Source organism: Megascapheus bottae, chromosome 38 (genome assembly GCF_031878675.1).
Source record: "Megascapheus bottae isolate mThoBot1 chromosome 38, mThoBot2.hap1, whole genome shotgun sequence".
NCBI lineage: Eukaryota > Metazoa > Chordata > Mammalia > Rodentia > Geomyidae > Megascapheus > Megascapheus bottae.
The window spans coordinates 2,336,300-2,354,068 of record NC_143546.1 but is presented as its reverse complement, the minus strand read 5'-3'; the positions used below and the strand labels follow the sequence as shown (position 1 = coordinate 2,354,068).

At 49.5% G+C, this 17,769-nt stretch overlaps 2 protein-coding genes across 5 annotated transcripts; one reads left to right on the top strand and one right to left on the bottom strand.

Annotated features, from left to right (window-relative positions):
• Positions 1-204: 204 nt before the first annotated feature.
• Positions 205-1,729, bottom strand: Hnrnpa0 (heterogeneous nuclear ribonucleoprotein A0). The gene has a single exon (XM_090325397.1). The coding sequence runs from the start codon at positions 1,587-1,589 to the stop codon at positions 678-680; it is 912 nt and encodes a 303-aa protein (XP_090181523.1). The 5' UTR covers positions 1,590-1,729; the 3' UTR covers positions 205-677.
• A 1,249-nt stretch (positions 1,730-2,978) lies between these two features.
• On the top strand, positions 2,979-16,958 carry LOC150041822 (neuropeptide Y receptor type 6-like). Of its 4 annotated transcripts, none has more exons than XM_090325427.1 (3): positions 2,979-3,062; positions 9,227-9,367; positions 15,422-16,958. In XM_090325427.1, exon 3 carries the CDS (start codon positions 15,593-15,595, stop codon positions 16,706-16,708), a length of 1,116 nt encoding a protein of 371 aa, XP_090181553.1. In that variant the 5' UTR covers positions 2,979-3,062; positions 9,227-9,367; positions 15,422-15,592; the 3' UTR covers positions 16,709-16,958. The 4 variants fall into 4 exon arrangements, with proteins under 4 accessions (XP_090181553.1, XP_090181554.1, XP_090181551.1 ...); XM_090325428.1 differs by having other exon boundaries at positions 2,979-3,342; positions 9,272-9,367; XM_090325425.1 differs by having other exon boundaries at positions 2,979-3,342.
• Positions 16,959-17,769: the final 811 nt, after the last annotated feature.

The window sequence follows — 17,769 nt, the reverse complement described above, 5'->3', positions numbered from 1 at the left end:
TGTAAGGGACTTAAAAAAAAAAAAGTTAACATGTAGCTAGCAGGGTAATGGGAAAAATAACATTTCTTTCCCTCCAGTTTCTCAAAGCACACACCGAGAATGAACATGGGGGGGTGAGGGGGAAAAGCACATTCTTTTTCCTAAACTAACATCCCTTCAAACGGTATGGAATGGATCCTAGAAAAAAAAAAAATGTTAGACATGTACGGTCAAACACAATGATTTATTAAAAATAAAACGTAAAAATGATTTTTGTACATATGCTTTCCAAATTTTTCAGGCATGGGATCCCAGTAGGTTTCATAGAAAACGCCGTAGCCAGGTATCAAGTCCTTACAACAAAGTAAACTACCCCCGCCCCACCCCCACCCCGGCTTTGCTACAGAATCAGCAAGTTCACGCCCGCCCTCCCCCTACCCGGAAAAAAAAAAAAAAAGAACCACCAATGAAAACGAGGACATTTCTTTTTTTCTTTTTTGCTAGTATAAAAACGACCAAGGTCCAAGGAATAATAAAAAAATAGAGTCCATCGATGACTGTAACACAAAAGTGTGCGCGTGGGGCCGAGTCCGTCTGCGAGGCGGGGCGGGGCGGGGGGCTGGGGGGGGCAGGGAGGGGAGGGCGAGGGGGGCCCCGCTCCGGGCGCTCCCCGACCCGCTCGCGCCGGGCCCCGCCCTCTAGAACGAGCCGCCGCCGTAGCCGCCGCCGCCGCCGCCGCCGTAGCCGCCCCGGTAAGGTCCGCTGTTGCTGCGGCCGCCCCAGCTGCCGCCGCCGCCGCCGCCGCTCTTCATGGGCCCGTACGACGACTGGTGCTGGCTGTACGAGCCGAAGCCGCCGAAGCCGTTGCCGTAGTCGTTGCCGCCGTAGGCCGAGCCGCCGCCGCCGCCGCCGTAGCCGCCGTAGCCCCCGTAGCCGCCGTAGCTGTTGTAGCCGCCGCCGCCGCCGCCGCCGCCGCCCTTGGCCAGGCCGTTCTGGTCGCGCCCCCCGCCGCGGCCCCGACCCCGGCCGCCCCGCGCCGCCCGCGCGCCGCCGCCGCCGCCGCCGCCCGCGTGGATGTCCTCCTTGGGCACGGCCTTCTTCACCTCCACGCGGTGGCCCTGGATCGGGTGGAACTTGACCACCGCCGCCTTGTCGGCCGCGTCGTGGCTCTGGAAGTACACGAAGCCGAAGCCGCGCTTCTTGCCCGACTGCTTGTCGGCGATGATCTCCGCCTTCTCCACCGCCCCGAACTGCGAGAAGTGCTCCACCAGGTCGCCCTCCGCCACGTCGCCCTTGAGCCCGCCCACGAACAGCTTCTTCACCTTGGCGTGCGCGCCGGGCCGCGCCGAATCCTCGCGCGACACGGCCCGCTTCAGCTCCACCGTGTTGCCGTCCACCGCGTGCGGCGACGCGGCCATGGCGGCGTCCGCCTCCTCCACGTTGGAGTAGGTGACGAAGCCGAAGCAGCGCGAGCGCTTCGTCTGCGGGTTCACCACCACCACGCAGTCCGTCAGCGTGCCGAACGCCTCGAAGTGGCCGCGCAGCCCCGACTCGCTCGTCTGCACGTTCAGCCCGCCGATGAACAGCTTGCACAGCTGCGAGTTCTCCATCTCCACCGCCCGGGCCTTGCCCCCGCCCTGCGCGCCCCGCGCCTTGGCCGCCGTCGTCGCCGTCGTCGTCGTCGTCGCCGTGATGGCGGGCTCAGGCCCCGGACGCCGCCCGCGGCCCAGCCGTTGCCGGGGACGGGGGGGTGGGGGGTGGCGGTGGGGTGAGGGACCGGGACGGGGCGGGGGGGGGGGGGAAGAGAGGAAGGGCCGCCGAGCCGCCGCTGCCGGAGGGAGGGAGGAAGGGAAGGGGAGGGAAGGAAGGAAGGAAGGAGAGGGGGGAAGGGAAGGGGTGAGGCGCCGGCTTAGAGGGCGAGCCCGGGAGACCGGGAGACGAGCGAGGCCGCCGCGGCCGCCACCTCCGCTCCCCTATCTGGGCACCACACAAAGAGGCCGCTGAAGGCGCGCGCACCCTCCCCGAGGCGTGCGTCACCAGCGACGCACGGCGGCCCGGGCGCCGCCGGCCAATCGCCGCCTCGCGCTCCGCTTAGTCCCGCCCCAGCCCCGCCCTCCCCCCCTCCTTCCGCCGCCGCCGCCGCCAGGCCGCTCTCGCTCCCGGGCTCCCCGCCCTCCGCGAGCAGTCGCTCGCCTTCCCCCCCCGCCCCCCACTTCCCCTCTCCCGCCGCCCCGCGCCTACCGGCTCAGTTGTCACTGTCGGCCGTTCCCGGGACGTCCCGACGGGCGTGTTCTCCTCGCCTCTCCCCCCGCGGCTCCGAGATTCCTATCCCGCCCCGCGGCTGTTCCCACCGAGGGCGCCACCTCCCCCTTCCTGCACCTCGCCCCTCTCCGCCGCGGCGTTCGCGCCACCCCCTTGAGAGACGTGCGGGCTCGGCCAATCCGCGCCGTCCTCTCGCGCGCACTTCCGCCTGGCCGCGGCCGCCGGACGGGCGCGCTCCCCGGGCGCGCGCGAGCGGGCGTGCGCGTGCCCGGCCGGCCGGCCTGGCGTGCGGAGGCCGCGGGCCGCCCCCGGGGCCTGGGCGGGGGCGGGAGCGGGCGTGCGGGCGGGGGTCGCGCCGGAGGCCGTTCCCAACGGACGCGGCGGCCCCGGCGGGGCGGGGCGGCTGGGGAGGGGGGGCGTTCGTCCCGCGCGGGCTTTTTGAAACCTCAACTGTTGGGGCCGGGAGGGGGGACCTGGCTCTACCCGCCGCGGCCCGGGCGCCGGGGCCCGAGGGGAGGCGGTTATTAACCGTCGGCCCGGCCCCGCGCTGAGGGCACGGCCGCGGCAGTCACGTGCCGGGGCGAGGCTCGGGCCCCGGCGCCGGGGGACCCCGCCGTGGCCTTCGGTGGGGGGTGAGGCCTGGCCCGGCCCCGGGGGACCCCGCCGGGGGAGTGGGGTAAGGCCTGGCCCGGGCCGCGTCCCCCCCCCCCACACACACACCCCCGCCCTCACCCTCACCCTCGCCCTCGCCGCAGCCGCGTTCGCGGGCCCGCACTCCAGAGCTGCCAGCCGGGGAGATGGACGGAGGATAGAAAATGGAAGTAAGGTCGGGGCCCCGACCACAGCGTCCCCCAGCATAAATACGATGCCCGGCAACCTGTCCTGGCGTCCCTCTAGAGTAGGGGCAGAGAAAACCCCGTCGGTCACGGCACGCAGGCACAGCCGTGCTCCCCACCAGGTTCCCTCATGCCCAGGAATCTGAAACCAGCGTAGGCAACCCAGATCTCACGTTTCAGAAAAGTTCAGCGGCAGGACACAGCGCAGATGGCGCCCTGGGTTCAATTCGCAGTACCACCGAACACACATGGCGACTGGACAGTGGTAAGGGCCATGGGTGGAAAAAAAGGACGAGTATGTTCTAAAAATCACTTTGAGTTGTTAGGATTTAAGTAATAAAGAGGGAGGAAAAGAAGCATTCAGTGAGACGTAGGAGCTTCCGATGTTAGCACAGGAAAAGTAGAAAAGCCCGGTGCGGTGGCTCAAGCCTGTAGTCTTAGCTACTCAGGAGGCTGAGATCTGAGGATCAAGGTTCAAAGTCAGCCCTGGCACAAAGGGACCTAGCTGGAGGCTATGGGAATTGGGACTTGGCTCAAGGGTAGGGCGGTAGCCTTGAGCTGAAGGGCTCAGGGACAACACCCAGGCCCAGTTTGAGTACCATGATTCACAAAAAAAAAAAAAAAAAAAGGAAATCCAAGAAATGGAGCTGGCTTAGAGAAGGCAAGGGAGCAGATGAGCGGTTACATATGCTCGAGATGATGGAGTTATGGAGTTATTTGTACAGGGCCACTGCCTGGAACACACAACCCTAGATCAGAGAGACCACACTTTAACAAACATTTCAGGGCAAGGGCAGGTGTGGCTCGAGTGGTAGAGTGCCAGCCTTAAGCTAAAAAGCCAAATTACACAAGGCCCTGATCTGAGTTCAAACCTCAGTATTAGCACTAGAAAACAAACTCCCACAAAATATGGTTCAAGCTGAGAGTAAAGTCAATTTTTTTTTGTGGGTCATGGGGCTTGAACTTGGCTTGGGCGCCGTCCCTGAGCTCTTCAGCTCAAGGTTACTGCCCTACCCAATTCCCTTTTCTAGAGGTTAATTGGAGATGAGTCTTAAGTCCTTTTGTCCCGGGCTGGTTTTGAACCTTGATCCTCAGATCTCAGCTAGGGTGAGCAACCACACCGGGCTTGAAATCAATTTTTAATTTTTTTTTTTTTTCCTCATGGCTTGCTTTGTAGGGGCTGAAAAGTGTTAAGACCGATGCAGACTTTGGTGTCCAAGCATCCATTGTTAGTCTACCTTCTGTTCTCTTGCAGTGGAGTATTAGCAGCAAGATGAAAAAGACAGTATCTTTAACCTCCTTTCTGGAAATTTCCATAGCCAAGTAGCCAGTTCTTTCTGAGTTTTTCTTACCTACCACATGAAAGCAGGTGGCAGCTTTGCGGAGCTTCCTGTCCCTCCATACAAAGGGTCTCCTTCCTTCCTGAAGTTTCCATTCACATTTTTCTTCTGTTTGTAGTTTTACTCACTGTGTCCTGGAAAGCCAGGCCATTTTTTCTAGAAGACTCTTCAAGACTTTTTTTAAAACTATTTTCCATCTTGTGCAGTGTGTGTGTGTGTGTGTGTGCGCATGCACGTTCATCTTGGGGCTTGAACTCAGGACCTGAGCACACTGTCCCTGAACTTTTTTTTTTTTTTTGCCTCAAGGTTAGTGTTCTACCACTTGAGTCATGCTTCTTCCTTTTTTGTGTGGTTTAAGTGGAGATGAGTGAATTCAAACTTGTAATCCTCAGATCTCAGCCTCCTGAGCAGCTAGGATTCCAAGCATGAGCCACCGGTACCCAGCCAGCTCCTGCATTTCTAAGTATTACAAAGGAACACCATTTCTAGGTTGCAAACAAATCTGGACTAGTTACCTACAACACCCTATCCTTCCCTCTTCCCCATCTTAGTAGTTTAGAATGGCTTACTTTAAGCTTCTAGTTTCTGTATCAGAAATCTGGGAATGGTGTCGCTGAGTTTGCTTCTGTCTGTTGAACTCATTGGGATGTCAGCTGTGTGGAAAATCTGCTTTGGGACAGCTCCCTCATGTGGCTTTTGGCAGTTGGCATCAACTTCTTGCCATGTGGCCCTCTCCACAGAGACACACTGGAGTGGCACTCAGTTCCCCTGAGAGCAATTTAAGTGGCAAGAGAGCAGTGGAAACCATGGTGCTTTTTATAACTTGGTCTTGGAGATCAGGTGCTTCCCCCATAGTCATGTGGTGTGTGTGGGGGGGGGTACATGGTGGGTGAGTGGGGATGAGGGTTGTCAATACCTTGAATTCGAGGTCTTGCGCTCACTGATTTAGTGGGGGGGGGGGGACTGCCTTTGAATTTCAGCCCCCTGATCTCACCACTAGAGAGCACAGTCCTTTCAGAGTAAGCTATGAAGTCCAGGTGGCCATGTGTTGGATCTTAAATGTCTCCCACAGGCCACTGTTAAAGGTATGGCCCCCACCAGTATTGCTGAGGGAAGGCGGTAGCACCTTTTAAGAGGATGCTTACCAGAAGTTAACTCACTGGAGCATGTGGCTTGGCAGCTACTCAGGAGGCTAAGATCCAAGAAGCACAGTGGGAAGCCAGTCTGGGCACCACCCAAACCCAAAAAACCCAGAGCTGTGGCTCAAGTGGTAGAGCACCAGCCTTGAAAAACAACAGAAAGCTCAGTGACAGTATCCAGGCCCCAAATTCAAGCCCCAGGATCAGCACGCAGACCCACATGTGCACACAAGTTTATTAGAACTGTGAACCTTCCCTCTTTTTTCTGGCCACCATTCAGAAAGCATCTTTGCTTGATCACAAACTCCCAAGATGCTACAGATCATCACCTGCCCAAAGAGGGCAGAGCCAATCAGGCATTGGCTGAAATCTCTGAAATGAAGAACCACAATAAGCCTTCTCCTTCCAAGTAGATTGTCTCAAGCATTTCATCCCCGTGTTAGTAAGCTACCTGACTAAAGCCCATGCACCTCCAAAGAAACAATGGCAGACCCTGAGACCTAGGCAGGAGTGGAGAAAGAATTGCTTCTAAAGCTGGGTGTGGTGGCTCACACCCGTAATCCTACCTGCTGAGGAGGCTGAGATTTGAGGATTGCCCTTCAAAGCCAGCTCAGGTACAAAAGAACTTGAGACTTATCTTCAGTTAACTGGAAGTGGGGCTTGGCTCTAGGGTAGGGTGGTAGCCTTGAGCTGAAGAGCTCAGGGACAGTGCCCAGGCTGAGTTCAAGTCCCATAACCCCTCCACACACACACACACAAATTGCTTCTAAGAGCAAGAGATTTAAGGCGTGAGATTTCCAGTAAATACTGAGTAGGATTTCTAGGACACAGAACCTCAAAAGTCCATCAGTCCTCTGAGCTCACTGGCTACAGTAAGTGCTGTCAACCTCACACATTTTTCAGCATTCTTGTCAGTTCCCCTCCCTAATTAATCTTTCCACCACCGGGGCTGCAGAGCACTTCTCACATAATGAACATTCAATTCCTATTTAAAAAAAAATACTTAAACTCTGAGCCAGACATTGTGGTACCTGACTGCAATCCTAGCTACCCAGGAAGCTGAAATTAGTGTAATTTGAGGCCAGCCTGGCAAAAGGTTTTTGTTTCTGATTTTTGTTTTGCCAGCCCTGCTTATACTCTGGGCCTGGGTGTTGTCCCTGAGCTTTTTGCTCAAGGCTAGCACTCTACCACTTGAGCCACAGCACCACTTCCCATTTTCTGATGGTTAGAGACATAAGTCTCTTGGACTTTCCTGCCTGGGCTAGCTTTGAACCGTGATCCTCAGATCTCAGCCTCCTGAGTAGCTAAGATTACAAGAATGAGCCACCAGCGCCCAGTTTATATTGTAGTTTTATATCACGTGTACAACCAATGAAGTAGTAACCTATTTTTAGGTCCTGGCGATTACAACAGCAATATCTCTGGGAAAAGACATCATTAGTCTGCCTACCACAAGGCTACAGAGATAAAAGAGGAGACCCTGCCCAGATGGGAACAGAAGGAGATCCCATATTTGTATACGGTGGTAGAGTAAACATTGATTTAATTAAGAAATATGCTGAAAGAAAATCTTCAACTTCGTTTCCTCAGTGTACTTAGCACTAGTGATGAGGGTAAAAACATGCCAGATGTTAAAAGCAGGAGTGGAAGTAAAGAGAGGGAAGAGAGCTCAGAAAGTAACACAAAATCCTATTCTTGTGCGTCAGGAGTTGCAAAGTTTGGAATCACAAATCCACACAACCATATGTCACCCCTGTTTAGCAAGTAATTTTTTTTTTTAAGCTAGATTTCTAATTTCTTCCGAATGTAGTGTTCAACCCACATGCCACCAGATGGCAGGAAAGAGCAAAGAATTCTTAAATATTTTTAAAGAAGAGAAAGTCTTTTCATTATATTTTGAGAAATCCTGCTCCCCAGGATTGTTCAAACCAAAGCCTGTTTGAATTTAAAAATGAACCTTATTTATTTATTTAGGTGCCATCCTGAAACTTGAACTCAGGGTTCTGTCACTGTCCTTGAGCTTTTTCCACTCAAGGCTTGCACTCTACCACTTAAAACAGTTCTACTTTTGGCATCTTGGTGGTTAATTGAAGATAAGAGTGTCAGACTTTCCTGCCTAGACTAGCCTTTTTCTTTTTTTCTTTTTTGCCACTCCTGGGGCTTAAACTCAGGGCCTCAGCACTATCCTTGGGCTTTTTCAACGCTAGAGCTTTACCACTTGTGCCACAGTACCATTTCTGGATTTTTCCCCCCCTATGTATATGTGGTACCAAAGAATCGAATCTGGGTCTTCGTTCGTGGTAGGCAAGGACTCTACCACCACGCCAAACTCCAGGCTGGGCCAGCTTTGAACAGTGACCCTATCTCCTAGTCTCCTAGATAGCTAGGATTATGGGGGTGTGAGCCAGCAACATCCAGCATTTTGTTGTTGTTGTTTTGTTGGGAATGTGGCTCAGTGTTAGAGCATGAAATCCTGGGCTCTATTCCTCAGTACCACATGACCAGAAAAAAGCTACAAGTGGCACTGTGGCTCAAATGGTAGAATGCTAGCCTTGAGCAAAAGAATCTCAGGGACAGTGCCCAGGCCTTGAATTCAAGCCCCAGGACTGGCACACACAAAAAAATGTTACCCTAGAAATTATCACATGCTTTGTGTGCGTGTGTATGTGTGTGACTGTGTGAGGGTGTGTGCACTGGCCCTGGGACTTGAGTTTAGGGAATGAGCACTCTCCCTGAACTTTGTTTTTTGCTCAAGGATAGAGCTCTACTATTTGAGCCATAGTTCATTTCTGGCTTTTGGTGGTTCAGTAGAGAGATAAGACTCCTACAGACTTTATGCCTGTACTGACTTTGAACCTCTTAACTGAAACCCCTTTATAATAACAATTTAAAAAAAAAACCCTAAAACTAAAAAAAAAAAAAAAAAAGCCAGGCAGCAGTAGTAGCTCCTGCCTGTAACCCTAACTACTCAGGAGGCTGATCTCTGAGGATCCTGGTTCAGAGCCAACCTAGGCAGAAAAGTCTGTAAGGCTCTTAACTTCTATTAACAGAAAGCCAGAAGTAGAAGTGTGGTTCAAGGGGTAGAGCACCAGCCTTGAGTGAAAAAGTTAAGGTCGGATACCCAGACTCTGAGTTCAAGCCCCAGGACTGATACTAAAAACAAAACTTAAAATGCATTTACTAGGGACCGGGAGTTTGGCCTAGTGGTGGAGTGCTTGCCTAGCATGCACGAAGACCTGGGTTCGATTCCTTGGTACCACATACATAGAAAAAAGCCGAAAGAGGTGCTGAGGCTCAAGTGGCAGAGTGCTATCCTTGCGAAAGTCTAAGGACAGTGCTCAGACCCTGAGTTCAAGCCCAGGACTGGCAAAAAAAAAAAAGCATTTACTAATCTCATAAATTATAACAAAATCTTGAATAAAACCCACTTTTAATCTTTTCATAGTAACTACTCTAAGAATATGTACTAATAATTTTCTAGGAATATGTAAATCAAATGTCTGATATTGGCAAATCTAAACAGTTAAGAAGAAAATATAAACACCACATACAAACACATGAGAGAGAGAAATGGAGGGAGTTCTGACTGGACCTCCACCATCATCTCAGTAAGATGAAAGTGGCTTTTTAGAAAACATCCCTTAAACAGCTTCTCCTCATGTTGCTACAGCCAAGATTCTTGACTCCTCCTTCTAACTCCGTTCCTGGATTCCAGAGCTCCAGCCCTCCTGCAGGCAAAGAATCTTGCTCTGCTCCAGAGAGAGCTGTGAAGTAACGCTGAGATGGAAGCCATGGATGGTTCAGGGTGCAGGTAAGCTAAGGAAGAGGGGAGGGCTGGGAGAGGAGAGATGGCTACTGGGCCTCCCTTAGATGGGGCGGGGGGGGGGGGGAAGCTTTTGAAAATAATTACAGGAATGGAAAAAAGAAAACAGAAGAGGAAAAGAATAGTGATAGGGCTAGAAATTTCCAACAGGTAAGAGATTGGGAATCCAACTTCTCAAATGGAATGAGAGAGAGAGAGGGGAAGGTAGAAGGAAAGGGAAGGAAGGAAGGAAGGAAGGAAGGAAGGAAGGAAGGAAGGAAGGAAGGAAAGAAGGAAAATATGTTTTTCAAATATGCATTTTTGTATTAAAATTTTTTAGTCTTAAAATATGGGAAAATGATTAAAAATTGGAATTCAAACCTACACATACCCATTTTCTTCTTGCTTGTGTGATCAGAACACATCACTGTAGGGAAATCATCAAAAGAAATTGCCCCAAATTAGTACTGGCACAATCAGGGAATACTTAAGCATTTGCTTATCTATCTGTTAGTAAATAAACTTTAAAAGCCTCACATACTTCTTTTTATTGGCAGAGTTAAGCACTTCTTTATTGTTGTATTCTACATACTGTTATTTTAGGAATTGTAAACAATCTCAAAAAGTAAAAAGAAAAAACAAACTTCAAATATCCTCAATGAGGAAAACTCCATCATTAGCTGTCAAAGAAAATTCAAACCAAGACAGACAGTCTGGGATGGCTCCATTTTTTAGATTAGCTCTGGAAAGATGTTGTGAATATTCTCTTCTGACATTTTCTGCGGGCTCAGCAGTTGACAGATTCAAGGGAAACCTCTAAATTCCACTTCCAACAGAGAAAATGAAAATGCCTTTCACAAAAGAATGGATGATAGGTCAAATGCATACCCCAAACTTTAAGAAGTATGCATATTGCCAAATGATAGACAGGAAATTTGATTTTTTGTGTGTGTGTGGAATGGTGATAAACTTTTTATAATGTGGAGTAGCCAGGCCAATAAGGCTGAGAGGGAAGCAGGCAGTATTTCTTGTGTTCATTGTGGTTACTTATTAAACGACTCTTTTTTTCAGTAAGCTTTCAAATGTGTCTTTACAGAAATACCATTTCCATTTATTTTCATGCAGCAGAAATGATAATTTTGACTATTTAACAATCAAATGAGTGAATATACAAGAAAACATTGCTTTGTATATGGTTTTGAAAATAGTCTTATTCTTGGTCCAGCTGCTAAAAATGTAACCATGAATATAAATCACTAGGTCTTATATTCCATGTTTGTTTGCTTTTTTCTTGGTCTCAGTCCTGGAACTTGAACTTAGGGCCTAGTGCTCTCACTTGGCTTCTTTCACTTAACTCTGGGGCTCTACTACTTGAACTATACCTCTGCTTCTGACTTTTTGGTGGTTAATTGGTGATAAGAGTCTCATGGACTTTCTTGTCCAGGCTGACTTCGAACCACCATCCTTAGATCTCAGCCTCCCAAGTAGCTAAGGATTTCAGGTATGAGCCCCAGCTTAGAATCTGTTTTAAAACTTGAAATTAAAGAATCTTTTCTACATAGAGCCCAGAATGGGTGTCCAGATCAAGTCCTCTGAAAATAACTAAGCTCTAGAAGATTAAGCTGGAGATGTTAACAGCATCAGCAAACCATAGAATCTGTATTACTAGAGATTTGAGGAAAGCGACAGAGAGCTCCTGTGTGTGAGTGTATTGCCTTACAGCATGCTTCTGACCTACTTATTGCCCTTCACATAAATGCTTGGGTAAGGTACACATTAGACTTCATTTCACCAAAGGCCATAGACTCTCTGAAGTAACCAAGGAGAGAGAGACAGAGACAGAGAGACTGAGAATGTGTGAGTGTGTGTGTGTGTGTGTGTGTGTGTGTGTGTGTGTGTGTGTGTGTGTGGTGTGCCTGTGTTCAAGCTTGAACTCAGGAACTAGGTGCTGTCCCTCAGCTTTTTGTGCTCCAATCTAGCACTCTTCCACTTTTAGCCAATAGCTCTGTTTACAGTTTTCTGGGGGTTAACTGGAGATAAGAATCTCATGGGGGGCCAGGAGTTTGGCCTAGTGGTAGAGTGCTTGCCTAGCATGCACGAAGACCTGGGTTCGATTCCTCAGTACCCCACATACATAAAAAAAAAAAAAAAAAGCCGGAAGTGGTGCTGAGGCTCAAGTGGTAGAGCGCTAGCCTTGAGAAAGTCCAAGGACAGTGCTCAAGCCCTAAGCCCAAGCCCAGGACTGGCAAAAAAAAAAAAATTAAAAAAAAAAATAAAAAGAGTGAGTCCTAAACCTTAAAAAAAAAAAAAAATTAAAAAAAGGGCCCGGGAGTTTGGCCTAGCGGTTAAAGTGCTTGCCTCGCATGCACAAAGACCCGGGTTCGATTCCTCGGTATCCCACATACACAACCAAGCCGGAAGTGGCAGAGACGAGACTGCAACAAGCGACAGAGAGCGAAAGCAAGCAAGAGCGAGAAGGGGCCGGAGCAGGGCCAGAGCGAGCGGGGCCGGAGCGAGCGGGGCCAGAAAGAGAAGGGGGCCAAAAAAAAAAAAAAAAAAAAAAGAATCTCATGGATTTTCTTGCCTGGGCTGGCTTTGAACTTCAATCTTCAGCTCTTAGCCTCCTGAGTAGCTAGAATGACAGACATGAGCCACCAGTGTCTGGCCTGGAAGTTTTTTTTTAATGTAAAAGAAACCAGAAGCTGTGTATCTGGTCATTCAAAATAGTATTTATTGGAATGAACTCCAGAAAAATTTTTTAAAAAGTAACACATAATACTCAGATAAAGAAATATGCACACAGAATGTGGTAGAGTTTTTCTCATCTTTAGAATTATATACATTAAAAAAAATTCATGTAGGCCAGGAGTTTGGCCTAGTGGTAGAGTGCTTGCCTAGCATGCATGAAGACCAGGGTTCAATTCCTTAGTACCACATACATAGAAAAAGCTGGAAGTGTTGCTGTGGCTCAAGTGGTAGAGCTCTAGCCTTGAGAAAGCCCAAGGACAGTGCTAAGGCCCTCGTTCAGGCCCTAGAACTGGTCTAAAAAAATGTAATAGCCGGGTACCAGTGTCTCACACCTGTAAATCCTCGACACCTAGGATGCTGAGATCTAAGGCTCATGGTTCAGATCAACCCAGGGAAGGAGAGGCTGTGAGATTCTCATCTCCAATTAATCACCAAAAATTAAACATAAAAAAAAAAACTTGGGGCCAGGAGTGTGGCCTAGTGGTAGAGTGCTTGCCTATCATGAATGAAGAGCCGGGTTCAATTCCTCCATACCACATACACAGAAAAAAGCCAGAAACAGTATTGTGGCCCAAGTGGTAGAGCTCTAGCCTTGAGAAAGCCCAAAGATAGTGCTCAGGTCTGAGTTCAAGCTTGGAACTGGCAAAAACCTGGAGAAAATGGAGCTATGGCTCAAGTGGTAGAGGGCTAGCTTTGTATGAAAAAACTCAGGGCTTGAGTTCAAGCACACCTATCAAAAAATAATCATGTAATTGACTTGAAGGTGTCCAGTTCAAGACAGACACTTCACAGGCTGGGTAAGTTTCTGCTGGAAGCTGAAGACTGCCTATCTCTGCCACTCACTACTCACGCTTTTTGAGCAAAACGTTACTTTTTAAATGAGATAGTGCATCCCTGGGTCCTTTCCAGCTAAGCAAATTGGAGGTGAACTTTCCTAAAACAGAAATGTATCCTAAGAATGTTTTTTATGAATCAGGGCTTAGCATTATTTTGCTTCAAGATGGGCAGGATTTAAATATTTCCACTTAATAGTTACCAAATATGGAAAGTGCAAATCCCACGTTACAATTTAAAATCCTTCTTTGGGAATCTTCCCGCTGACCTCTGAATGGTACTGAAGGTGCTCGGTAGAGAACTCCTGTGCTCCTGTTCTTCTCTGACATGAATTCCATTCGACCTTCTTCTGGCTTTTCTGAGCTTTAAGTTCCTGGAGAAATTTATCAACCGAGGAGCAAAGTTTTTTAGATCCTAAGTTTGCAGGGTGGTAATTCCCTGCCCACTACGAACACAGCCCAAATCATCAAGAAAGGGGGAACTTGACACAACTATAGGAATAATTTCCAAGCCAGATACCCATGGCTCATGCCTCCAATCCTAGCTGTGCAGAAGGCCGAGATCTGAGGTTCGTGGTTTGAAGCCAGCCTGGATAGACAAATCGAAGAAACTATCTCCAATCAGCCACCCAAAAAGTTGGAAATAAGGATGGGGTTCAAGTTGATACAGTGCCAGTCTTGAGTAAAAAAGCTGAAGGATAGTGCTCAGGTCTTGAGTTCAAGCCGCAGTACCAGCGCGCGCGCGCACACACACACACACACACACACACACACACACACACACACACACACACACACACACACACACACACTATGTGAAACTGAAGCACAGAGAAGTGGCTTGGCCATGCCAACCAATCAGCTGCTTGGCAACAAAACAGGGCATGTCAGAGTCCACTCCAGCATTCCAAAGCCTATTCAATTATTGCTCTTCCCTGTCTTTGCTTTTCCCTTCCAGCCCCCAAAGAAGCTTATCTGGTAGAAGACCTTTAAGTAGCAATCAAAGCTTGCTCTTTCTCACTTATTGCCCACTAGCCTTTCCACAGACACAAAGAACTTAAATCAAACTTGAAATTTCCTTTCACCCACTATCTGTGAACTCTAGATCTATTAAACTCTAGGTCTATTAACAGGACTCTAAACCTTTATGTCAAATACCACTGTTTATAAATGGTATTCTTTCTCTTTGGCTCCGCATCCCAATCTGAGTCACAGTCAAGTCCCTGGAGTCTTTCTTTATAAACTACCCTGTCTTTATCAACTGTTTCTATTCAGTGGGGTGACACCGTTATGGTGTTCATTGTACCGTTTGTTGATGACAGCACTGCAGGCAAAGAAAGCATTCTTTGGGTGATTTCTTTCCAAGTTACAGTCTGCTGGGGTTTTGAAGTCAGGGAGAATGTGAGAGCTGGCCAAGGGAGCTTCAAAACACAGCCAATGAAAGTACCTTTTGTTTCATACCTCTTGTTCCATTTCCTTTGTTCACATTTCTGGGTTGTGTGGGATGTCTTCTTTGAGGCCAGTCTCAGCCCTGAGAAAGGCAGAGTGCATCCTGCCCAGAGCACATCCACTCAGCGGTGGCTGTATTCAACTTTGCTCAACTCTAGGATCAGAGCCGCTCTTTCCCTCAACATTTCAGAGAAGAGATTTAGAGGAGGAACCATCAAGAGAAATAAATGCCTTTTGTTTTTGTTTTTGCCTGCCTGGGGCTTGAATTCAGGACCTGGGCACCGTCCCTCAGCTTCTTTTGCTCAAAGCTAGCACTCTACCACTTGAGCCACAGCACCACTTCTGGCTTTTCCTGCTTATGTGATACTGAGGAATCAAACCCTGGGCTTTTAAGCATGCTAAGCAAGCACTCTACCACTTGGCCACCTTCCTAGCCCAAGAGAAATGGTTTCTAAGAAAACTTAACACTAGCAAATAACTTTCTTGATCTGGTCCCTTTAATCTGAGCAAAATTATGTGCCTCCTCCTGCCCTCTGCTGCCCCGTGCCTGATGCAAACTTTTTTTTTTTTTTGGCCAGTCCTGGGCCTTGAGCTCAGGGACTGGGCACTGTTCTTGGGCTTTCTCAAGGCTAGAGCTTTACCACTTGAGCCACAGCACCATTTCTGCCTTTTTTTCTATGTATGTGGTACCAGGGAATCGAAACCGGGTCTTTGTGCATGCTAGGCAAGCACTCTACCACTGGGCTAAAACTCCCAGCACGAAAACATGCTTTCATCTCAGTGAAAAAGAGATGAAGGCATGTATTCTTTTAGGGCCTCACACTCTTGCTTAGCTTTTCCACTCCAAGGTTGGTGCTCTACCACTTGTCTCACACACCTCTGCTTACAGCTTTTGTGGGTGAACTAGAGATAAGAACTTCATGGGCTTTTTGTCTGCTCCCAGGGATATCAGTCCACCTAGGGGCTTGATCATATGGTTGATAACTTGAATTAATATTCTGAGTTCCATTTAAATTTTTTTTTTTTTTTTTAGGATTTCGGGATCACACTGAAGACACCTGCATGTTCAACCCTGAAATCCAGCTCATCCTCAGGGAAGATTAATCCCAAGGACCACTTGCTGGGAACTTCAAGTCTCAAACAATCCACCCTGTCAATCAGGCAAGCTTAGAAAACCCTCCAGTCAGGTGGTCGCCCTGACACCATGGAAGTTTCTAGAAACCAGCCAGCATCTAACAGAACTGTCCAAGAGGGCAACCACAGCTCCTCCTTTTCCTTCTTTGAGACCTGTCAGCCCTCCTCAGCTGTCCTCCTCCTCTTCTTAGCGGCCTATGCCGTGGTCTTGATCCTGGGCCTTTTGGGGAACCTCTCTCTCATCGTCATCATCGTGAAGAAGCAGAGGGAAGCCCAGAGCGTCACGAACATCCTGATCGCCAATCTGTCCCTCTCTGACATCTCGGTCTGTGTCTTGTGCATCCCTTTCACCGTCACCTACACCCTGATGGACCACTGGGTATTTGGGGATCTCATGTGCAGGCTCACCTCTTACGTGCAGAGTGTCTCCGTCTCCGTATCCATATTCTCTCTGGTCTTGATTGCCGTGGAGAGATACCAGCTGATTGTCAACCCTCGGGGCTGGAAGCCCGGGGTCTCTCACGCCTACTGGGGTGTGGTCTTCGTGTGGTCGCTTTCCTTCCTGCTCTCTGTGCCCCTGTTCCTGGCCTACCACCTCACCGACGAGCCCTTCCTCAACCTTTCTCTCCCCGCTGACCTAGACGGCCACTGGGTGGCCTGTGTGGAGACCTGGCCTTCCAGAACCAACCAGCTCCTCTTCTCCACCACCTTATTTCTGCTCCAGTATTTCCTACCCCTGGGCTTCATCTTCGTCTGCTACCTGAAGATTGTCCTGTATCTCCGCAGGAGAAGTAGGAAGGTGGGCAGGAGGGAGAAGGAGGGCCGGTTCAGCGAAAGCAGGAGGGTCAATGCCATGTTGGTGGCCACCGTGGCCACCTTTGGGGCCTGCTGGCTGCCCTTGAACGTGTTCAACGTCATCTTCGACTGGCACCACGAGGCGCTCATGAGCTGCCACCACGACCTGGTGTTTATAACGTGCCACTTTGTCGCTATGGTTTCCACATGTGTGAACCCTCTATTTTACGGCTTCCTGAACAGAAACTTCCAGAAGGACCTGATGGTGCTGCTTCGTCACTGCTGCTGCTTGGCACCGCGGGAGAGATATGAGAATATTGTCGCCTGCAGTCTGCACACAGATGAGTCCAGGGGCTCACTAAGGCTGGCTCACATACCAACAGGGATGTAAAATCTACCAACACTAGTGCCATAGCTCTGTGCTGTGTGTGTGTGTGTGTGTGTGTGTTGGGCAGGGTTTTGAATTTAGGGCCTGGGCCGTGTCCCTTCAACAAAGATTTTCCTGCCTAGGCTGGCTTCGAACTGTAATTCTCAGATCTCAGCCTCCTGAGTTGCTAGGACGACAGGTGACAGCCCCCAGTCCCAAACTATGATATCTCTCTCTCTCTCTCTCTCTCTCTCTCTCTCTCTCTTTCTCTCTCTCTCTCTCTCTCTCTCTCTCTCTCTCTCTCTCTCTCTCTCTCTCTCTCTCTTTCTCAAGAGACTATCTCAAACAGCCTAGCTGCCCCATTCATGGAAGAAAATATAGACAAGAGACAGAAAGAACAGATTGTTACTTGCTGGAAGCCCGGTACAGACAAGGCTGTATCCCTCAGCACTGAAGGAATGCTGTTTTCTGATACTGAGTCTGTATGTTAGCCAACTCCCACTTCTGTTAACTAAGGAAGTCCCGGATAAAGTTGAAGGGATGGTTTTAATTCCACTGTTAAACTAGACAGTGTAATTGCACTTAATAGCTGAGCATTGGTGGTTCATTCTAGCTATTCAGGAGGCTGAGATTCAGGGAAGAGCCTAGAGGCCAACCCAGGCAGGAAAGTCCGTGAGACTCCTATCTCTACTTAATCACCAAAAAAGCCAGAAGTGCTGCTGTGGTTCAATTGGTAGAGAGCCAGCCTTGAGTAAAAAAAAAGCTCAGGGACAGCATCCAGGCCCTGAGTTCAAGCCCCAGGATCAGCACAAAAAGAAAAAACAACAAAAATTACACTCAAATTTTAAGACCTTTTGTGTGTGTGTGTGTGTGTGTGTGTGTGTTTATGGATCCTGGGGCTTGAACTGGGCCTGGGCTCTGTCCCTGAGCTCTTCAGCTCAAGTCTACCACCCTACCCCGTGAGCCCCAGCCCCACTTCCCATTTTCTAAGGTTAATTGGAGATATGAGTCTCACGTTCTTTAGTGCCCAGGCTGGCTTTGAACAGTGATCCTCCAATCTCAGCCTCCTGAGTAGCTAGGATTAC